The sequence below is a fragment of the Ananas comosus genome, linkage group 1, assembly GCF_001540865.1.
Source record: "Ananas comosus cultivar F153 linkage group 1, ASM154086v1, whole genome shotgun sequence".
In the NCBI taxonomy this organism is placed as follows: Eukaryota; Viridiplantae; Streptophyta; class Magnoliopsida; order Poales; family Bromeliaceae; genus Ananas; species Ananas comosus.
The window spans coordinates 3,851,341-3,874,099 of record NC_033621.1 but is presented as its reverse complement, the minus strand read 5'-3'; the positions used below and the strand labels follow the sequence as shown (position 1 = coordinate 3,874,099).

At 37.1% G+C, this 22,759-nt stretch overlaps 2 protein-coding genes across 7 annotated transcripts; one reads left to right on the top strand and one right to left on the bottom strand.

Annotated features, from left to right (window-relative positions):
* On the top strand, positions 5,918 to 14,158 carry LOC109714053 (EID1-like F-box protein 2). 6 transcript variants are annotated; one of them, XM_020238475.1, is made up of 5 exons: positions 5,918 to 6,010; positions 6,159 to 6,309; positions 6,476 to 6,582; positions 9,976 to 10,786; positions 13,682 to 14,158. In XM_020238475.1, the coding sequence occupies exon 4, from the start codon at positions 10,006 to 10,008 to the stop codon at positions 10,762 to 10,764; it is 759 nt and encodes a 252-aa protein (XP_020094064.1). In that variant the 5' UTR covers positions 5,918 to 6,010; positions 6,159 to 6,309; positions 6,476 to 6,582; positions 9,976 to 10,005; the 3' UTR covers positions 10,765 to 10,786; positions 13,682 to 14,158. The 6 variants fall into 6 exon arrangements, with proteins under 6 accessions (XP_020094064.1, XP_020094079.1, XP_020094071.1 ...); XM_020238468.1 differs by lacking the exon at positions 5,918 to 6,010 and adding an exon at positions 7,791 to 7,948 and having other exon boundaries at positions 6,017 to 6,309; XM_020238482.1 differs by lacking the exon at positions 6,159 to 6,309 and having other exon boundaries at positions 5,993 to 6,010.
* On the bottom strand, positions 14,928 to 21,951 carry LOC109719795 (ribosome biogenesis protein WDR12 homolog). Its single transcript, XM_020246614.1, has 14 exons — positions 21,725 to 21,951; positions 19,553 to 19,653; positions 19,345 to 19,451; positions 18,433 to 18,468; positions 18,197 to 18,282; positions 17,886 to 17,953; positions 17,696 to 17,806; positions 17,478 to 17,612; positions 16,403 to 16,546; positions 15,976 to 16,084; positions 15,751 to 15,887; positions 15,615 to 15,650; positions 15,394 to 15,542; positions 14,928 to 15,285 (listed from the first exon to the last, which is right to left on the bottom strand). Exons 1-13 carry the CDS (start codon positions 21,888 to 21,890, stop codon positions 15,450 to 15,452), a joined length of 1,329 nt encoding a protein of 442 aa, XP_020102203.1. The 5' UTR covers positions 21,891 to 21,951; the 3' UTR covers positions 14,928 to 15,285; positions 15,394 to 15,449.

Below are 22,759 nucleotides of genomic sequence, written 5' to 3'. Positions count from 1 at the left end.
CAAGATCCACCCCTCTCCAAGAATTGCAAGGTGCTGATTCTGGCAGTTCTTCAGGCGACGACCTCGAGTGTTCTTTGGCTCGTGCGCTCGACGTAGTGACGTCGGATTTTGATCCGAAACTTGTTTGCTTGGATTTAGATCTTCCAGAGGAATCCCAAAGCCCTTGAATTGCCAAGATTTTTGGTTGAGGTTAGCTGGTCGAACTGAGGCGTTTGTCTGGATTGCTGTTGAACCATTTGAGCTGAAATTGGAATTTCTTGAGCTTTCATGATGCTAATTGTAGGCAAGTGGGATTTTGGACCTGAGATTGATACCATCACAGTAAGTCTGCTGGCATTTGGATCTGTCGCTCCCTGATTTGGAGACCATTAGGTTCGAGTTTTGACATTGAAATTGAGATAATTAAGCTTACTAGTGCTGAAATTTGGTAAATTGATAGGATTTTTATTGAAGTTTTTTGGTAGAAAGTTGTAAATCCACGGATTTTGAGGGCTTTGTTGCTAGTTTGGGAGGTGTTTCCAGCAGTGTTTCGCTTTCGTGACTCCGAGACATCTCTGCTGCCAGGAATTTGCACTAAAGGTGGCGTGTATCATCGGTTGTTCGCTCCTAATGTGTAGTATTTAGTCGACGTGTATAGTTCGATTTTGTATATCATGTCATCTTTAAAATTTCCATCGATTTAGTATCATTGAATGTAAATGAATGTAGAAAGTACATCGAGGCTGATAATAAAGTATTTAAGAATTTTATCAAGCTACATGTTGACTTGAAAAGCCCTTGAGAATTTGGACTTATAGGGATGATAAAACGCCTGCGTTTTGCAAAAGACGCTCATATGCTTATAACTAGAGATTAGTGCTCTAGAGCCGGATTGCTTGTTATCGTTGCAGTTCATTGCGATGGCATACCTTGGGGTAGTCTCTCTATGGACCGGCAAAATTGAACGCTCTCCGGCTCGAGCTGTGCCGGAGCTTATTTTAGACAGAGTTAGGCTGTTTGCGGGTCGTTGGGTGCCGTTCGGTTACGGTGGACCCAGATTCTTTGTTTGATCACGAGACTTGTGCCGAGGGCTACGTCGGTTTTGGTTTGTAACCTCGTTTTGACCCTGTTCACACGTTGTATTTTACTCGACTTTGGCTAGGTGGACGCTGTCTTGAAGGCTCAATGACAGAATGAGATACGCTGCATACCGTTGGGTAGCGCCCACGAGTGCCACTAGCCGAGGAGCTCAGGCTTTCGTCTTTCGCGTTGGTGTCCGCTCATTCCGGTTGAACTTGCTTCACGGACAACAGTTTGTGGATAGAGCCTGATAGTTGCAAACTGGGTCAGGGACGGGTGTTGTTCACAAGTCTCAAGGAACAGGTATGTCTACAGTCCCGATTGATTGGTGCAGATTCTGCACATATTTCTACAGTTGGTTAGTGTAAGCATGATAAGTAATACGTAGATTGTAGCTGTTAGAGTTTATATTTCCTGCTTTTGCATATTCTCTGCCCTTTCTCGTATGACTAGTGGTGGAGTAAGGCGCGATGTTGTTTTGGAAGCGCTACCCGCACGAAGGAACTACTTTATTTTACCAGTAGTTCTCACACCCGGCCAGTTGTTTCCTATATTTTTGCAGAGCCCAGGTTATGCTGCTGCGCCTTCCGCGAACTCAGGATCGAGCAAGGCGCGTTGCGACTAGAGCTCCCTACCGACTTGACAAAGCTAGAGGCAATCCCACTGTAGGGATAGTTGTTTTGAAAAAAATGGAGTTCATGTACAATACCTATTCATTCGAAACTCTTACGGCCAGTTCGCGAAGTAGTTTTTCCGTATTTTGGATTTGATTATGTATAATGAAACCCAGTTTTTAGCTTTCTGTTTCTCATATGCAGCTCTCTATCTATTGTTCGTAGTAGTGTTTGATTTACATGTAGCACGCTATCGCTTCGTATAACAGGGGAAATTTCTTTGTATACGGCGGATTTGTCGACCGCGCACCCGGGAAAGTGTAATCCGGGCGTGACAGTTTGGGTTCGTATAAAATTAAAAAAATTATAGGATACTATAATACTCAAGTTTACAGCCTCAAAATAAATTTATATATTTAAAATTTATGGAAAATATAATACTATCCTATAAGTTTTCAAAAAAAAATTCATCAAATTTAATTTTTAAAAACTTTTATTGATTAGTGGGTTAGGGATAGGGTTGAGAAGAGGGTACGGTTTTTTTTTTTTTTTTGAACGAGAAAGGAGTGGAGAGAAAGAGGGTGAGATGGTTCAATGGTTTGCGAGAATTAGTGGGCTTCCGGAATAATTCAATCCGGCTAGAGACCGGAATCAAGTTGACTAATGGGGCCATCCCATTCCCAGTCCGAAAAGGAATCTAAACCGGTTCAATTGCGAACGCAAACAAAATTACCCGAAATTGATCAACTGATTCTCATTCCATATCCATAATGGATGAAGCCAAACAAACCTCTCTCTCTCTCTCTCTCTCTCTCTCTCTCTCTCTCTCTCAAGTGGGTTGGAACAAGCTTGGGCTTGTCCAACCCCCGGTGGGAACAAGTGTTCCCACCCATAACGGGTTGTACTGGTACAACCCGTTATGGGTGGGAAATCCGTTATGGGTGGGAACACTTGTTTCCATCATCATTTTTTTTTTGTTTGGGTATAAAGGGGGGATATCCCCCTTATCCCCCTTTTATATCCGAGCCAAACGGAGTGTAACAAAATAAATTAAAGCCTCGATTCATAGCAACTCATAAACGAAAGAAGCAGCAATTTTGAATCAATTAAACTAAAGTGATGGTCAGCTGAAAATTTTAATCTGAATTTATGATCACCTGAGTTTATATTCAACACTAAATATTTAGAAGCTACAACAAATTAAGCTTGTCAAATAAGGCCGTGAATTTGGAGCTCACTTAAGCTCGTAGCTTGAATTTAACTCGATCAAGCTCCTCTATATTTTGTTTACGACTCGAGAACAAGGTGAAATGTTGGCTCGATTTTGCATTCGAACCAAACCCGAGTCGGAGTCAGCTCCGTTGAGCTTGGCTTAGGGAGGACAAAAAAAAAAAAACAAAAGCAAAAACAAAAAACAAACCCCCCATGTACTACCCTTAATTAAGAGGGAATTGCTTAAAAAAAAAAAAAGAAAAAGGCACTCCATATACCAAAATTTTTAATTTCGTGGAGAGAAAGATATATAAAAGGGTTTAGATAATTTGGGCTCGACTAGACATTGTTGCATTTTGCAATGAGATAATTTGATTTTACTATTTACTTTTTTAGCATATTTGATTTAGCATGTATAAATGAAGAACTTAATAGCATTTTACACATTTTTGGCAAAATGTACATAACAAAACTGAAGATTCTCCTCTTTGCTAAAACATTATATGTTTTATTTAATGAAAATTATTAAATTATAATAGAACAGCAAAAATTTCTTACCTCTTTTAAAAGTTATAGAAAATATAAAAACTAAAATTGTTTTTTAAAATCATGAATTTATTTTAGGAAAAACTTTAATTAGCTCTCTTATGATTTAGCCTGTTTTTATTTTACCATCATATAATTTGAAAAGTACCACTTTGTTACCTCATAGTCTTTTTGTTATTTCACCCTGAGGAGAAAATATCAAAATAATACAATTTACAAAGTACAAAGTAGTAAAATAATAACTATAGGGCACTAGCATGTTGAGGTTCTTACCTTGTGGTTTACAAAAAAATAGCACTTCACTATCCTATATTTGATTACCATATTTGATGTTACAATGCAGTCAAGTGATTCGCTTTAAATTATAGAATGACAAATTAAAAATATACTAAACAATACGAATAATTAAGGGTTATTTGCATACACGTCCCTGCAAACATAGTGAATTACAAAAATATCCCTGCAAAACGGAAACTCCATAAGTTGTCCCTATAAAAGTCCTAATTTATGCAGATATGTCTCTTTGATTAACATAAGTTAGAAAACTGTTTATTTTTTAACAGTTTTATTGTGAAATGACCATTTTACCCTCACAAATATATCCCTCCAAAAGTATCATCTTTCCCTTCTCTTTCTCTTCCTCTTCCTCTCCGGGCCGCCGGAGCGGATGGCGGCGACGGCGCGGGTCGAGCTCGCCGGCGATGAATAAGAGGGAAGAGAAAGAATGAGAGGAAGAAAAAAAGGGAAGAGGAAGAAGGAGAGGAAAAGGAAGAGGAAGAGAGAAGAGAAAGATGAAGAGAGAAAGGGTTCGTTGCCGCGCGCCGCCGCCGCATCTCCTCCCTCGCCAGCGACGAAGAAGAGGGAAGAAGAAGAGGAAGAGGAAAAGAAAGAGGGAGAGGAAGAAAAAGAGGGAGAGGGAGAGGGTTCGCCGCCGCCGTCGCATCTTCTCCCTCGCCGGCGATGAAGAAGAGGGAAGATGTGAGATCCCTGGTGTTTGACTGTGGAGACTTGTCGACAGCTCTGGAGAGTGTCGGGACAAGCCCGAGTCGCGTTGGCGTCAAATAGACGTAAAACGGACTCCGTGCGACGCGAGGGTAGCTTATCGCGAAGAATTCTGCAAAAACAGCAGCATTCTCTACTTACTGTACCGGTACAAGCTTAGTGGCTGTACCGGTACAACCAGCGCGAAACAGCTCAAATGCTCTCGGGTTGGCTCTTGTACCGGTACAGGATCCCGTGTACCGGTACAAGGGAGTAGGTAGAGGGCTAAAACAGTAAAATCTCACCTCGTTTGTATCTCCNTAGAGAGAGAGAGAGAGAGAGAGAGAGAGAGAGAGAGAGAGAGAGAGAGTTAGGACTTATGTGCTATTAGGAGTACAGAGGCCTTTGTATTTTTAAACCATTTTCGATAATGGGACTTTCAAATCGATGATCGGCTCCATTAGACTTGATCTAGTATATTTGAAGCATTTAGAAAATAATTTTTACGAATTTTTAATTTCATTTACCTAATGATCAAAGAGATTCAAAATCAACAATTTTTAATTTAAAGAAAATTAAAAAATATTATATATTTTAATTATTTCAAGGGAATAATGGATAACCTAGCTAGTAAATTACTTAGTTGTGCTACATAATTTATATACGAAATTAATAATGATCGGATAGTAATGATGTTAGATTAAATGCCACATCCATGAATTTTAAAGTGACAAATTAAAATTGAGAATTTTTAAAAACAGAAGGTAGAATACAAAAGTGAATTTCACAAGACTTCTGTATTTTTAGCCTTAAAAAAATAATATTTAATATATTTTTAACAACTTTAAAAATTACTCATCTATTTTTGGCTGACCAAAATGTCCTTATTAATTTTCAAAATTCTTTCAATGATATATACTCCTAAATCTACGATTTACTAATGAGATTTGGAGTTTGGAAGAGTATTTCAAAAATAGAGAGGTGAATTTAGAAATTTTGAATGATTATGAGGGGTATATAAACGGAAGGAGCTTTTGGTTATATATCCTGAATACTATTCAAAATTTTCAAATTGATTCTTCTATTTTCAAAAATATTCTTCTAAATTTCAAATTCTATTAGTAAACTCTAAAGGTTTCAAGAAATTTGAAGAAAATTTTTAAAATTAATAAGAACATCTTGGTCAACCAAGAATATATTAAATATTTTGAAGTTTTGAAAGGCATGTTTGGTCTTTTGAAAAAAAAAAAAATTCAAGAAAATTTTTTTTATTAAATTTTTTTTTCCAGTTTTTTACTTATTTTTTTTAAAAAAAAACTAGCTTTTTTGAAAATACTAGAATTTGTATAAAAATGACATATACAAATTAAATTTTATAAAAATATATTTATAATTTACTATATTTGTAGAGACAGGTAGACAATTAATTCAAAATAAATAAATAAATAAATAAAAAATGGAGGGTGAAAAGCCGAACCAAAGTAGGCAAACTCCTTCGGTTTGGTCCGGTTTCTCAGTCTCATTCCCGTCTTCACAGATTATTATTATTATTTTTTTTTAATACCAATCAGTCCTGTGCTGTCTGTGCAAGAAAAAGAGTACGTCTCTCCCTCTCTCTCTCTCTCTCTCTCTCTCTCTCTAGGGTTCCACTCTTCTCTCTCCTCTCTCTGTTTTTTTAATCTTCTCTCATACAACCTACAAAAATAAACCCCCAAAAAATAATCATCATCATCTCACCTCCCCCAGATCCTAGGAAACATCAAGAACAAGAACAAGAACAAGATCAAGAACAAGACCCCCATCCAATCCAAATCCCTCCCCCAACATTTCCCCATTCATTTTTTTTCTTTCCCCTCTTCAAAAAAAGAAAAAGAGAAAAAAAAAAGCAATAAACAAGGTATGGGCTGCTGCTACAAATAGGGGCTAGTGTTTATTACTTGCTCTTTTTTTTTTTTTCTTGATTATTCAATTTTTTCTTTATTTTTAGGGCATCATTTTTTTGGAACTTCCATTTTGTGATCTGTTTAGGGCTTGATATGTCTGATCTGCTTGTTTCTTTTCAGCAAAAACCACAAACGATCCTCTCATCTTCTTGATTCCTGTAATTCCTTCGCGACGATTTTACGGATCGGTCCCGAATGTTTAGTATACTCAGCTGTTATGCAAGAAGGTCCTGTTTAAATGCATGAATATTTTATTTGATGCATTCTTTTGATTTGCTCAAGAAGCATGTAGTATTCAAGTCTTTTTTTTTTTTTTGAATATGTTATCGTCGAATATCTTATTCCGAAATCCAAAGAGTGTCAAAGAGCTAGGGTTGATCGATAGCATAATACGCGGAGTCAATTTTTAAGTCAATATTGCTTGGGATTGTTACAAACTATGAGTGTTCGGGCAAGCGATTCGTCAATAAGTGAGAAAACTATTTACTGTGCATTTCATGTCATTGCAGAGGAGAGAAGGGAAAAAAAAAATAGTCTCAAGCCCTAATATCGTAAAACGGAGCTGAGTCTAACGGCTTTAAGCGTTTTAGAGAGCCCTTTTGTTTCCCTTGCACAGTTTATATTTGGTTGATCCTTTTTGTTGTCATGATAAGTTGACTCTTATTAAAGAGCGTTTATGTCGTATTGTTTTGCTTCATTTGTTGGAAGGGATTGTTTTTTTTTCCCCTTTCGATGAAGTGCATGCACTGCGAGTACTTGTGTGCTTTTCTTAGTTTCAATATTTTGTATTTGTTTTTTACTTTTTACTTTGTTAATACCCTATGTATAGTAGTTATTGATTCTCCGATAGGCTTATTAATGTCGTCCCACTTATGTTGAAATGCACGATCTGCATTTAGATCCGATCAACCAAGCAGCCAGTAAAAAAAAAAAAATGGCCGATAAACACAATACTTATGATGTTAGTTGGTTCTTTGCTCACTAATCCTTGTGTATATTTAACATATACTAGATCATTCAGTTTCTTTCTGTGTATTTTGAAGAAATCTTATCACAAAAGATATGTTATATGTGGTTGTATTGGAAGAACCAAATCTGACATTTTCTGCATGCCTTGAAAAGATCACGCTTCATGTGCTCAAAAGTGTTCAAGTTTGATTTACGGTCTAATATACAGGAGTAATGATCAAGAATGTGTATGGGTATCCTATGCAAGTGGTGCACAAACTCGTAATTTCTGCAACTCTCTTGTATTAGCAAAATTAGCCATGACTAGATTCAAGAACTAAACCGTCGGAACTTATAATTCGTGGTTTCTGAGTACTTTGAAATGAATATAAACTGATATATGCCGAGTATGCTATTCGCATTCTTTCTCTATGATTCTTTGATGTTAGAGGGGAATAAAATGTACGCAGATTTTGCATGCTTTCAGGATTAGGATCCACTGAAAACTTTTAGAAGAGATTGCATATATTGGGTCTCATGAGAAATTCCAAAAGTGTGAGAGCTTATATATTCCTCGCCCGGAGCTCGCACGATTGGGCGCTGCCGCGGCCACTCCAGATGCGGAGATTCTAAAGCCCTCGACTGGTTCGTTCCCCCGATTCCCTTGCGCTCCTCGCGATTGGCTCGGGGATTCGGCGCACATGATGTGCTTTCCTTTTCTTTTTCTTCTTTTGTTCCTATTTTTGGGGGGGTTGTTTAACAGGGTTCGATGCTTCTTTCTTTTTGTGGTTTGATTGGGTTGGTGGGAGATTAGGGCTGGGGGGTGGGTACGATTGCCCCGGTTTGTACAGATTTTTTTTTGTAAAAGGGCCTGGAAATGGTTAGCCACGTGAATTTTGGAATTTTCTATTCTAATTTAGGAATTTTCAGCAATTTTTGGCTCAAATTTTAAGTTTTGATTTGATATTTTAAGCTACTTCACTCTCATAACTTTGTATCGTCAATCAAATTTAGCAACAGGAAATGATTTAATGTTTTGGTTTTTTTTATTTTTTATTTTTATTTTTTAACGGGGTTCTTTGCTCTTTTGTGATTTAATTGGTTCAGTGGGAGATCAGGGTTTGTGGGGGTACGATCACCTTAGTTCGTACAGTCCGGAACTGCAAGTGGTTAAATTAAGTAAAATATGGATTTTTCCTCGCTAATTTAGGGATTTTCAACAAGTTTTGGTTTAGTTTTAAGTTTTGATTTGATATTTTTATGTTACTTCACTGTCTTTACTCTGAACTCTCAATTGAATTTAGCAAAGAGAAGTGATTTAATGTTTTTTTTTTTTACTGTTTTGTTGCTTTTTCTTTTTTGTAATATAATTGATTTGGTAGGTGATTAGGCTTTTTGGGGGTGGTACAATCACCTCTCTTCCTACGAATTTAGGGTTTGGAAAAGAGCCTGGAATCAGTTTTGTTACTTCTCCTCTCTTTATATAGGTTTTGTTTTTTATTGGTTGATCCTTTTGGTTATCATGATAAGTTGACTCTTATTGAAGAGCGTTAACGTCGTCTTGTTTTGCTTCCTTTGTTGGAAGGATTGTTTTTTTCCCTTTTGATAAAGTGCATGCACTGCGAGTACTTGTGTGCTTTTCTTAGTTTCAATATTTTGTGTTTGTTTTTTTACCTTTTACCTTGTTAATACCCAATTTATAGTAGTTATTGATTCTCCAGTAGGTTTATTAACGTCCCACTTATGTTGAAATGCACGATCTGCATTTAGATCTGACCAACCAAGCAGCCAGTAAAAAAAAATGGCCGATAAACACAATACTTATGATGTCAATGGTCAACAAATCCTTCCTAGTTGGTACTTTGCTCGCTAATCCTTGTGTATATTTAACATATACAAGATCATTCAGTTTCTTTCTGTGTATTTGGAAGAAATCTTATCATAAAAGACAAGTTGTATGTGGTTGTATTGGAAGAACCAAATCCGACATTTTCTGGATACCTTGAAACGATCACACTTCATGTGCTCAAAAGTGTTCAAGTTTGATTTACAGTCCAATGTACAGAAGTAATGATGAAGAATGTGTATGGTTATCCTATGCAAGTCAGGTCCGCAAACTCGTATTTTCCGCAACTCTCTTGTTATAGCAAAATTAGCCATAATTAGATTCAAGAACTGAACCCTCAGAACATATACTTCGTGGTTTTTTAGTACTTCGAAATGAATATAAAGTGATAATATGCCAAGTATGCTATTCGCATTCTTTCTTTATGATTCTTTGCTGTTAGAGGGGGATAAAATGTATGCAGATACTGCATGCTTTCATGATTAGGATTCATTGAAAACTTTTAGAAGAGATTTGCATATATTGGTTCTCATGAGAAATTCAAAAAGTGTGAGAGCTTATAGTATTGCACTACATCTGGAAACAATCGCTTGCTTGTGCTTGTTGGATGCGTTGGATAATCTATACTTTGTATCCAGAATCGTGTTGTTGATAGACCTCTCTTATTACCTTTGTTTGTCTTTATTTTCTTGTTAAATAGTTGTATCTGGAATAAATTAGAAGGCATATTATAAACCAAATTCAGTAGTGCTTATCTAAATTATGAAATTTTTCAGCAATTTGGCTTAACTTTGGTGACAAATGTTCTTCTTATAAATTTATGTAGGAGCTAGGCTATGAGGATCTTTTGCCTGTGATGGTTGAAACAATGCTCGTGGCAAAGCAGTACCGCTGCACACACTCTTCAACATGCATATGCCTTAAAGGTCATCTCACCGAGGATGCACTTTATCTCATATTTCAGCACCTAAACTGGAACCCTAGATTAATCGCAGTTATGTCATGTGTGTGCAAATGGTTTGACGAGATAGCCAAACGGGTTCTATGGAAAGAGTTTTGCTCTGCAAGGGCACCAAAGATGATGCATGATCTGCAGAAGAGCGGAAGTCATAATGTCGATGGGAATTGGAAATCGCTTGGGAAACTTCTCATTTACTGTTCAGGGTGCACCAAGGGTGGATTGTTTTACAACATAAACGTCCCAGGTCACTTTGTGCCGAAGACTAGGTTTTCTAGGACATCAGGAAAGTGTTTTCTGCTTCCACAATGCAGAAGCGATGTGCTGTATGTGTCGGATCCTTGCGAGCATCACGACCAGGGGGATGAAGGTGATGTGGGCTTTTTCCGCGGGATCTTTCAGTCGTTTTCTGTTTCCAGAGTCAAGAGAATGCTTATTGACAGGCAGGCCAAATTCCACCCAACCGAGGTGTGTCCCTATTGTAAAGCCAAGTTGTGGAACATGCTACAGGCCAAGATGATTCCAAGGAGCGTGTGCAGCAGATTGGATGCTTACGATGATTGTGTGGAGTATTATGTTTGCCTCAACGGGCACTTGCTTGGGATATGCACTCTATTACCTCTCACAGACACAGAGGAAGCGTCAGATTTGGAGTGATGCTCACAGAATTCAAAGTCAGGTGATTCTATTTTTTTGTTCTTTATTCATTCTGATATTATTTTCACATTAATGGTAAGATCGTAGTTACAGTGCTCATAGTGAAGACGATAAATTCCTGCCAGGACCTTATTTTTGTACTTAGTTGATTATGCTTTAATAACATATCTTGAAGAAGGAAGAACCCTTTCCTTGTTATGTAGCCTAGAATCCGAAGTTATGAGCAAATAAAGGGGAGTGATCAAATTCTCATCATCTACAAAGGTAGTAGTAGTGCTTTTGAAGTTGCCAATTGTATCAAAGCAATCAAGAACTTAGCAAAATCATATGAAGGTACTTACAAAGATCGAGATCACTCCTTCAAAACAAATCCAATCGAGTGACACACCAAAGTTATGATAGGCCTCCTGGTAAACAAGAATATATGTTTCGTTATCAAGCCTTGACTCATAAAGTGAAGAATTTGAATGTAAAACTTCAAGTCTATTCCAACTCTTGGATACTTATTCTATTTATTAATGCTTGAACCTTTTTCTTTTCTTTTCTTTTTCTTTTCTTTTCTTTTCTTTTATTTTNGCTGTATCTTTTTGGCTTGTATTCATATAAAAAACTGGCAAAAAGTGTAGCAGACTGAACTTTAACAAATTTAGTGAAGTTGTAGTATAAAAATGGTGTTTGATACTTTGGAGGGTTTCAGAGTTTAGGGTGAGTTAGATTTGATTTGGGGTGAAATGGAGTGAAACCGGAATATTTGAGCCAATTTCAGAAAATCTGACCGGAGTTTCATTTTTCAGGGAACCGTTGTCATTTTCCGGAAAATGGTTAGAGATTAGCTGAGGAAACTCTCAGTTTTTGAAGGAAACTGAGGATTTTTTGAAAAATGGCCATGTTCCGGAAAATCATATGGGATTTTTTGGAAAATGGCAGTGAGTCAGCTTGGGAAGCTTTCGGTCTCTGAGGAAAATCCTTAGTGGAATCAGGGGTCATATTCCGGAAACCAAATGTGTGTTCCGGATAATAAGCAGAGTTCAGGCTGAAATAGTTTATGTTGCAATTTCTTGTTGTTGAGGGATTTATTTGGTTTTGTTATAACTCTATAAATGCCCCCACCATCCCGTCTCTCCCTTCCACTTCTTCCATCAAGAGGAAACCCTAGTTTCCCTCTTTCTCTTTTTTATTCTTCCTCCTCCCTTCTCTGCACACCCTAATCGCCATCGTCTTCTTCCTCTTCTTCTCTAGAAGCTTCCCCTCTCACCTAGCTTTGAGTTGGAGCTAGAACCTTAAAGAAGGAGATTTCAAAGACCCAAACCCTTGAGTTTCGACACGTGGATCGAGGAGCTAGTCGGGATTAGAGGTGAGGCTAGTTATTTGAACTCCTAACAGAGGTTAAATCTTTGGGAACTTTTTAGGGATTTCTTGTGAATAGTGTGAATTGGGAGCCATTGGAGGAAAGTTTATTTTAGATGTCAATGAAATTAATCTATAGAAACACTTCATGTATGGTTGATCGGTGGACTCGACAACTTAGATTGACTTAACGACGGAATTCTGCCGACCTATGGTGGCTTACGCTCTCCCGAAATCGGTGATCTCCTTCTATGTCTTTATTTTCCCCATATTTGTTTGATTTCTTCTTGGAATAGCATAATATTTCATGAATACGTTGGTATTCTTTCCATTTTCTTGATGTATATGATCACAACATTGAAACCCTAATTCTAGGAGATTGTGGAAAATTGTTGAGATATTTATAGATTTCATTTAATAGCATGCTAATTAACTAGTGTTGCTTCATCTATTATGTATAAACACGCTAAAGGAATTTAGTCTATACCTCTTGGTTGCATGAAATAGTAAACGCCTTGATAATTACAAAAACAATTACGACAACATGACTTTTGTATCAAAAACTTTTGAGATAGGATCTCTTTGATCATGAGCATGTGATTAGAGCTCGCAAATGCCAAATTGAGTTCAACGAGCACTTTTGCAAATAGAGGTCACAACCCACGGGCCTTGGCCCTGCGAAGGTGTAGCTCCACGGTTATGCGATTGATCGAACTGCGCATGCTGTTGAGAGCCGAAGTGTGTGCACACGCAATTGTGCAATGCCCTACTAGACATAGCTAGCGTTTGAAAAGGCGCAAAGGCCTTCTGGTGCCTAGGCGCGAGATGCACCGCGAGGCACGCGCCTCAAGAAGGTGAGGCGCACATCGAATAAAAACAAACACTCTTGGATATTTATTATTAAAAATTTCAAAATAGCCATTAAAAAAATAAAATAACTATGAAAAAGCAAAGAAACCACATGTATAAATGTTCTCAAACTAAAATGCTTGCTGTTGCTAATTGCCGCTGCTGCTTCTTGCCATTGGGGGTGGTGGAAGAGAGACGACAAAGAGAAAAGGGAAAAAAAGCATTCAAATTAGGAATTTCTTTCAATCCCTTAATATTTTAAGAAAATATTGAAAAAATTCAAAATCCGAAAATTCAAATCCTAGACCCATTAAATGTGAGTACCACGAGGCGCACCTCAGGCGCACGCCTCGCTGCCCTGAGGCGGTGAGGCCTATGCCTCAGGCACGCGCCTTTGCAAACAATGGGCGCGGCGCCAACTAGGACCGGAATTTTAGTCGATCTGCGTAATTGGATAGAAGTAACTATCAATAACATCATATGATACGTGCTGCATACTTGAACAAATGATTTTATTTCTAGTGTTCATTGTATTTGGTAGAGGCATAATAGTTGTAGTGGACGTGATTATTTATTATTGTTGTTGCCGTAGCTATCTATTATCATTTTCTTATTATTTACGCGTCGATAGACCTAGTGGTGTAGAGCGCCCCTCTTGGCAGTTGTACTAGGAAATATTTCTTATAATTCTCACACTCGTGTTTTTGTGTTTTTATTTCAGAGCCGTCTTATGCGGGAAATCGTGGAAAGGGGGTTGTGAATTAGCTCCCTGTCCCCTGGTTGCTAGACTTAGAGGGGCACATGTGGCAGGTCAATGCGCATATCCTGGAGAGCTTCTGTTGTAATTCGGAGCGTGACAAACAGGATGATGCAATCATTGATCGGTGTTCTAACTGTTCCATTCTATCGGAGTTCGCGATTAGTTCTACTGGAGCACAAGAAGCTGTTTAAAGTGTTTCCAGTTCTATTTGTAACTTAGCATTACAAGAGTAAGATGGTAATTCTAGCCTATTATTATTATTATTATTACTATTATTATTATTATTGCCACCGAGTAATTATACGGTTTCTGATATATCAGTGTGTGCAAATGTTCTATCAGCTTTAGCTAAACAAAAACTGTGAAATGTATGATGCATGAAAATATGTAAATTAATGTAGGATTGATTATTTGCTACGAGATTGGCTTAATCTTCTATCCGAAATGAGCATGCAAATCTTCCAGGACTCAAATTAGATGACTACCTGTTGTGATTCAGTTGCCAGCTATCAACTGATATTTGTTTGCAGAACTGCAAACCCATATTTGTCTCACTTCAAATCAATAGTTGCGTTTATTGAATTTGGTAAAATCGAGCAGTTTGGTTGAACATAGTAGAAAATAAGATAAATTTAGAGATCATGCTGATAGAGAGGTACAGCAGTTCTTTTTTTTTTTCTTTTTTGAGAGACAGGTAGCGTGCTACCTGCTTCGTTACTTTATTTAGAAATAAATTTAGTTAAAAATGTGAATCAACTAGAATTCGAACTTGGAACCTTGAGATATAGCAGTTCTAGTCACAATTAAAGTTCGGTTGTAGTTTAAGTATAGTAGCATTTGCATGTTTGTTTATATTACTCTGAAACAATTTTTCCTTTATTTTAAAAAAATTTAAGAGGTGAGTTTGCAAATATGATTATCTTTGTGAAACTACTTTCTCCAACTACTACATTCCCTACTTACCGCGTCCAAATTTGACGTAGGTCAAAATGCAAAAGCTGGGGAAAATTTTACGTAAATGCAACCCCAGCTCAACGAATGTAAGTTTTGCAAAACTTTCCTGCAGTTACACTTGCAGTATAGGGCTGAAATGTAAATACAAGAGGTTCCGATAATAAGAAAAAATTATCTTTTCTTAAAAAAAAAAAAGAAACTAGAGAAAGGCCTAGAATTGAGGGTGGCCCCATATGACTTTTACTCTGGGTAGAACTTAATAAGAACAGTTTCTTTCATAATATTCTAATTTAAAAGGTTTTGAGTTAATTTGCGTTACAAGAATCTCCACTAGTGTTTAGCTGAATATACGATCGAATTCAGAAGCTCTCACTGCAATCCAAGCAAGAATCAGTTAATAAATACAACGTTGTTTAGGCTTCAAAACTGATGGGAATAATAACTCAAGGGACTAACATCAAAGAACTATTCGTTCCTTCTTTCCATATTTCACGCGCGGAGCAAAAATCATCTGCTATGGAGCATCTGTTGAAAAAATAGCGCACTTTGTGCTCTACGTCAATATGCTTCGCCAAGACTACATAATTATGTAATAATACAGCTACGGTATTCTGCAGAAAAACATGAGGAACATCAGGAGTTAGTTCACTTTTAAGCGCGCGAATATATGTAAGAGCAAGGAGTAAAAAATGTTTACATGTAGAGCTAGAATATCAAACCTTTAAAGGGATCAAGCAGATAAAAGAGATCATAAGAGAGAAACCCATCTCATCACTCAATGGATTTCTATCCCAGAAGTAATATAGAGCTTTGAATCAGCGCCTCCACTGGCCACACTATCATCTTTCCACCAATCAGCACATAATACCTGCATCCACAGCAATTAAGAACAAGATTCAAGTTTCCACCGAAGAATAAGAAAGATTCAAGGGAGAAGTACCTTGTCGTTGTGCGAGTCGATTTTCGCCAACGGCCACTGCAAAAAACAGCATAACAGATCGGTGTAAAACATGGATTAACTACAAGACAGAACAACAGGACAGAGGATAAAGGACCAAAGAAAGTTTATATCTCACCGCAGTCCGTAAGTCCCACAACATTACTTTTCCGTCGAAAGAAGTGGATAACAAATGAAACCAGGACCTCGGATGCCACTTACAAGCAGAGATCCAAGATGAATGAGAAGAGAACTGGAAAACAGGAGCTAGGGTTCCTGTTGCAAAAAACTTTCTTAATATTGTTCAAGAGAGAAAGACATGACAAATATTTCATTGATCTCATACTTTCATTTAGTTTCTTACCAGGTTGACGAGGATCCCAAATCCTCAAAATTGGGTCCGACCCACCAGCAGCAATAAGTGCAGAGCTTTCACCACCGATATCCAAGCAATTCAGCGCCTTCCCACAGACCTAAACATTATTTGCGCAAGCTTAAAACTCACAATGCCAACCTAACATAAGGGCCCTGGTGCTCATAACGTTCTGAATGTTAAGACGCCATAATAATACAAGACTAGCAAAGTTCTTCACAAAGCACATACCATACTATGCTATCAATATTGTACTTTAAGAGATAAGAAGTTTGGACAAAGTCTCTAAAAAAGTGCAAAGGAAAAGAGGGATTTCCTTTTTCCTTAGTAAGGATAATTTATGAGAAAAATTTAGTCATCATTAATGATTCTCCTAATAACATCATACATATTTGCAAGATATCAACTGTGCACATACCATGTTCCTAATCTCTTTTCCTGTTTGAACATCCCATTGTCTGATAGAATGATCCCAAGATGCTGAGAATATAATTTGAGGATGTGGCCAAGCAACAGAGGATACACACTGTGTATGTCCCAAAAGGGTCGATGTGGCAGCTCCCTGATAGAACAAGAAACATAGAAGTGTGAGCAAATGACATCACAAATAACATCAGTAGCTGAACAAGCCTATGGACTAAACTAAAATGGAAATAACATTACATAAGTGAATAGCCTGATGTAAGTTCGTCAGGTAACATCCCTTCTATCCTAACGGCATTTTCAACTACTACCCTTTAAGTAAGCTCTTTTCTTTTATTTCCTTTCACATAAATTGATATGATGTTACATCAGTCAACACGTTGCCATTTGCCGACTTAAGAACCTTGTTTCATTACTATCAATTACCCTTTGTCACTTTCTGTCAGCTTACTACCTATCTCTCAAAAAAAAAAAACTTTCTGTCAGCTTACTCCCCATCATATTGAAGCAGTTCCATTGGTTGTACATATCTTATCGAAATTGCCAAAATATTACCAGAACACTGTAGAAAACAAAACTGAGAAAAGGAGAAAGAAAGGCTCCATAGGCAGGAAAAGAAATTAAGAATTTCTTCATTTAACAATAAAGAAGATTTCGTTTCTTTATTGGCAGTAACATCTCAAAGAAATGACACTAAAGCTTCTTTGTTCCAAGTGCTCATAATAACGCATCTGTGATCCCTCAGAGATGCACAGCTAATCTGTGCCAAGCCTTTGCGGTTCGACAGTTTAAAAAACAGAATATTGCCAACACTTGACTCAAAACTAGACGATTTCGTTCCATTACTAAAAAGATGACACATAAAATGGTAAAACAATATTATAATATTCTAAAGTTTCATGGACCAAACAAATAAAAGCATCAGCCTAAACACAAAATAAAAAACAGCTCTCACATCTCTCATGTACAATTAACAGTATCTCACTATTTGAAAGCTGCATAACATATTCTCAGGAAATGAAAAAAAAGGGAACTATCAGAATCGTCATTTTAGGTGAATAGTCAAATACCTCCAATTGAGATTCTTCAGATTCTGATGAAGTCGAGTTCAACTTTCGCTTCTTTATAGAGACAGTATCACCTGCTGCTTCAGATCCATTGACTTCCCACAACTTAATAGAGCAGTCCCAGGAGCCAGAACAAATCTAAAAGATAGAAATCACATTACGAATGAAAATGCATATGAAGTATTTGTTTGGGACAAGCTAGTGCATTGAAGTATCTATACCATTTCACTAGAGGGGTCGGAGGCAATACTCTGAACAGATGATGTGTGTCCTGGAAGAATTTTGTATGCTCCTATCCGCAATGGATGGTCCACATGTTCAGCTGCATCAAACTTTTAAAGAGGCATAGTTTTTTGAGAGCATAACAATGCAACTTGTTTCTTTAGCTCGAGCTTAGAAAATGAATATTACCTTCCATAACCTCAATGAACGATCTTTTGATCCAGTAGCTAGATAGAAGTTGTTTTCACCCTCATGTCCTAGAAACATTCAGGAATGCTTGGTGTAAAAATCTCTGTTAATGATTGCACATATACATAGGAATGTTCTACTATGATTAAATGCACATGGGTTCAGTTACAGCTTGTAGCAATGTGCAAAGGGAAAAAATAATACAGTAAGTAACAGTGACGAGTCTTAGTTAAAATAAAACAAGCCTCCATGAAAAGCACCACTACGACAAAGATGTCACCTTGGAATAGAAAAGTGCAAGTATAAACAACCTTTTCTGTTAATAACCCTAGCAGAAGTAACCACATCATTGTGTCCTGCTAAAATGTGTGTACACACTGCTCCTCCTGTCCACACTCTAATCAAGAAGAAAATAGAAACATTTATGTAACTTATGTCAATATGAATACGCACACCCAGAACCCCCTATTCCCTTTTCTGTTTCCTTTCTTGAATTTTGGGAGAAGGAAAAAAAAATAAATGGTAGTTCAGAGATGAAGAAAATTACCTCGCAAAGCCGTCGTAGCTCCCTGTTAGTATGAAACTGCCAACGTGTACAAGTTATGATTTCAATTAGGAAATGATAAACATGTATCATCAGTGCCATATAAGATAGCAATACATAAATACACGAGAGAGAGAGAGAGAGAGAGAGTCTGAAACCAAAAATTGAATTATAAAAATGTTGTCTCAACCGAATCACCACCTACTTTAGACACTAGAAAAGGAAGAAGTGAAGAATGAAGATGAGCAGTAAGCGACAATTGCTACCAGGCAGACAATTATACTGCAGTCAGGACCAAAAAGTAGACTGGAAATCCGATAAAAATGCGAAGGCGTGAGACAGTACAGGTGGTCTTATATATTTTCATTCATAAGATTTTATGTAGCCAAATAACACATCAAAAGTACCACAAATAAAACCATAAACAAAACTAAGGTGTCAGTCATTAAATTTATAATTGGCATTTAGCACTCATCACCAAGACATATTTCTCATTCTCTTCCAACAAATTTCAATAATCCCAAACTAATCAAATTTGCCTCTGTATAGTTTATATTGATCGAATAGTTGAACTGAAAGAAATAAATTATCCATATGCTTTTAAAAAAAAACTCGCGACATTCGCCAGTTTCTATTGGTAATCTAGCTGCTTTGCTAGGGGAAGTTGCAGCATCATGACTGCTATTCTCACAGACACCTGAGCATCATCAACCATAATCTAGTTATCATCTAATTGCAATTAATTGCATTAAAAACAACTTGAAAAGCAGAGCTTCAAATGGATTTTTTCAGCCTATCGTCTCGATACAAAATGGCCTAATTTCAGCTTATTAGCTCTTCCGATTACTTGTCATTATAACTTGATCCTGCAGGACTGAAGTTGCAAATTTGCATTGTTTTGATGAAAACATGTACCTTCCATTAGAACTGTCTACCGCACTAACCCAATCATCATGGATACAAGGATCTTCTTGCTTCTTAGGGACAATTGCCTTCACATATTCAATTTCAAGTACTTTCTCCTGCAATTATAAAAACGGTACTAACATAAATAACAACCACAAGAACAAGGGAAAAGAGAAATAGAGAAAGAAGCATTCATGAATGTTTAGCAGAAACATACTGCGGAGATACCCTTGGCCAACAAGAACTGATCGAGCGGCATGCGAACAAGCTCTCCATCCACAAGAAAGTCGAAAGGTTGGTTCTGGTGTTCGGGATTGGCTATACAAATAGTTACAACATAAAAGCAGATAAATTTGATGATAAAAGGATAAGGAATGGAACAGGGTAAAAAGAATGTTTAAGAAATCACAACAAACATTTTAACTCTTCCCTTGATCCCCAAAATAATCTCCCATATGACCTCTTGAAATTTAGTGAAGAACATTCAAGTGGCCAATTGTTCACTACGAGAATCTTCTGGGCCCAATACAATCTTAACCATTTTCCAGATCTTTGAACAACATTAATCTTAGTTCCATGTATAAGTTGAAGTGTGTACAAAATCTTTTCTATCCACCTAGTTTTACCAAAGTGAACTAGATGTATAGACTCGACCATTTTCAGGCAATGTAACAGTTACCTACTATGAAAAATACCATAACTAGTATTCTTTAAATATATTACCATATAAGATCTTCAACAACTACGATTCGAAATTTTACTACCATAGTCTGTGATTTTGCTCAACTAGGAGCTCTTTGCAATTTTTTAAAAAGAAAAGGTTCAGAATTTATTTCCAGCATTCTTATTTGTGGCTGTCAAATGTGCGGTTAGTGGTCCTTATCCGACCGGCAACGAAAGAAAGTCATTACTACACTCATCGATCAGGAAAATCAATTGGCTTTGGCAAAGTTGTTTTATGAATGAATAAGCAACATACTTCTAGCCACCACATCCATACAACTCATGGATTTGAAAGACAACATTTTGGTTTTAAACAATTTTTAGAGGACAGAATAAGGGCGCACATCAATAATCAATAACACTAGAAAATATGAGAATGTTTCTACTTCAAATGAAGAAGCATTCACATGTCTCATTGTTAACTCAACCATTCTATTGAATCTATCCATCAACTTCTTTTTCTTCAGTTCATTTCCTCGTCAATCATATTAGGACATGACTAATTCTTTTACTAGCTACAGGAAACAATAAGAATTGATATCCACGATGCCTAAATGTCAGCAGACAGTTCATAAAAGTCAAAATTTGCTATTTCTCGTCCTCTCATATGTGAGATGACTACCCAGCCTTCAAAATCTGATTTTTACTACCTAACCTTTCAATTCGTTTTATATGGTCGATTTGATGGCTCTTCCATAACAGAATTTACTCCTGTTCTTTGCTCTAACATACTTGATTACACTACTTCATGTGATTCATGTGACTACATTCCTGTTAAAACAAATGATAAGCCCAAATTTGTAAAAGAAGAGCCATCAATTGATTCAAAGTAAATGAATTGAATTCTAAGGTAGCAAAACCGAAACTTTTTAAAATTAATGCCATAAACTTCGACTTTGTGTCTGTTAACTGAGACTCTTCAAAATTCATCAGGAATATCATGCTATTTTATGGGAAAACAATAATTGCCACTAATGCTCTTGCTACTAGCAGTTTCAATTCAAGATGGGAAGACTAATATTACCATTTATCAGTATTTCAATTAAACACTTATATAATAAACTACTCAAAATATAATAAACAAGTTGAATTTACTTCTTCGCTTCACTAAATTTGTATTCAGTAAAATTGCACTGAGAGCCCTTCAACTACCGGCCATCCTGAAATAGACCCCAATTTTAATTTTTTGCTTGTTTGACACTTCAAACTTTTGTTTCTTTGATTTGAGTGATCTTAATCCATCAAATTCAGGATACTGTCAAATTCAACCATAACTACATTCAATTTACTACTTTCAGCAAATGAAATTGTAAAATTTTAACAGCCCATAGCTAACAGAGTGACCAAATTAAACAAAACCCTTAATTTTATAAAGTATAGTGCATCGACCAAGAAAAAAATTATTCGATAGAAAACTTCCAACTTATTTGAGTAATTCTTGATCAATCAAAATGGGGATTTTATTAAAGTCGAGATGAACTGTAATTTCATCAAATTTAATAACTTTAACCACTTTTCAGCAAATAAACCGCAAAAATTAACAGCTAATAGCAGATAGAAGCATTAACTTGAACAAAATCCTTAGTTTAACTGAGTATAACAACTCAAATCAATAAAATTGCAAGTTGAGAGGGGGGGATGGAGAGAGGGCGAGCAACAAAGATACCGTTTTCGAGGAGTAGGTTGACGATCTCGGAGAGGCCCATGCGGGTGAGGTAGGAAGGGACGGCGATGGAGGCCGCGGCCACCCGCAGCGACGGCGCCCGCAGCTTCGTCACGAAGCGCACCCGCACCTGCCTCGACCCATCCGAAGCGCTTCCCTCCACATCCATCGATCCTTCTCCTCTCCTTCGCCTCCCCCTCTCTCTCTCTCCCTCTCTCTCTCTCTCTCGCAGCTTCGTGGCGGTGGCGGTGGCGGTGGCGGAGAGGAGAGGGACGGGGAACGAGCGAGGTTTTGGGGTGGGGGGAGATTGCTTTTATTAGGGTTTAGGGTTTGTGCGGGGACGACGTGTACGTCACGAATTGGGCTCGGGCTTGGGCTCAGGATTGGCTCGATCGATTCGCACACGGCCCACATAGGGCATGTATACGGGCCATATTTAGCCGCTCTTTTGGGTCTCTTTGTTTCGAGTAGAGCTACTATGTTATCGGAAGTATAAAGGATCCGGTGCTTTCGACTTTTTGCATTTTAGATCAGTCCCTTTAATTATTTATAATTTTTTTAATTAATACTATTACTCTGTAGAGACCACTCAACCCTAGAGGTACTTCTCAACCCTAGTAGGGACCGCAATCATTCCAACCGTACAATTCTTGATCTAAGGGTCAAAAAATCGCAAGCATTAATTTCTCTATACTTCCGATAGCATAGTAGCTCTACACCTTTGTTTCATTATTTGAAGGTAAAGTTAAAATTGAAGCAGACTTTCAGATAATAAACTAGAGTTTAATTAAAAATTATTTCCCTTTCCCTTTTTATTTCTATAGATGTGGAACTTAAGTTTTTCTAGTTCTGTTGTTTGTTTGACATGAAGTGAATGGTAGAAAAGCTGAAGTTCCCAATAATTAATATTTTTTTCTACCTCTTTTTTTCTCATAATTGATCGGGAATTTGAGTTTCAACCAAAAGTAAAATTACGATGAATCAAATAACAAAAATGGATATTTACAACCAAAACCATTTCGGCCCTCTCCATTTTCG

Excerpts from the sequence above, each read along its gene's own strand:
- LOC109719795 (XM_020246614.1), bottom strand. The coding sequence starts at position 21,890 with ATGGATGTGGAGGGAAGCGCTTCGGATGGGTCGAGGCAGGTGCGGGTG. Across the intron at positions 17,954-18,196 it reads TAGGGTTATTAACAGAAAAG|GACATGAGGGTGAAAACAAC; the intron begins GTTGTTTATACT and ends GAATGTTTCTAG. Across the intron at positions 17,613-17,695 it reads CCGACCCCTCTAGTGAAATG|ATTTGTTCTGGCTCCTGGGA; the intron begins GTATAGATACTT and ends TCTATCTTTTAG.
- LOC109714053 (XM_020238475.1), top strand. The coding sequence starts at position 10,006 with ATGGTTGAAACAATGCTCGTGGCAAAGCAGTACCGCTGCACACACTCT.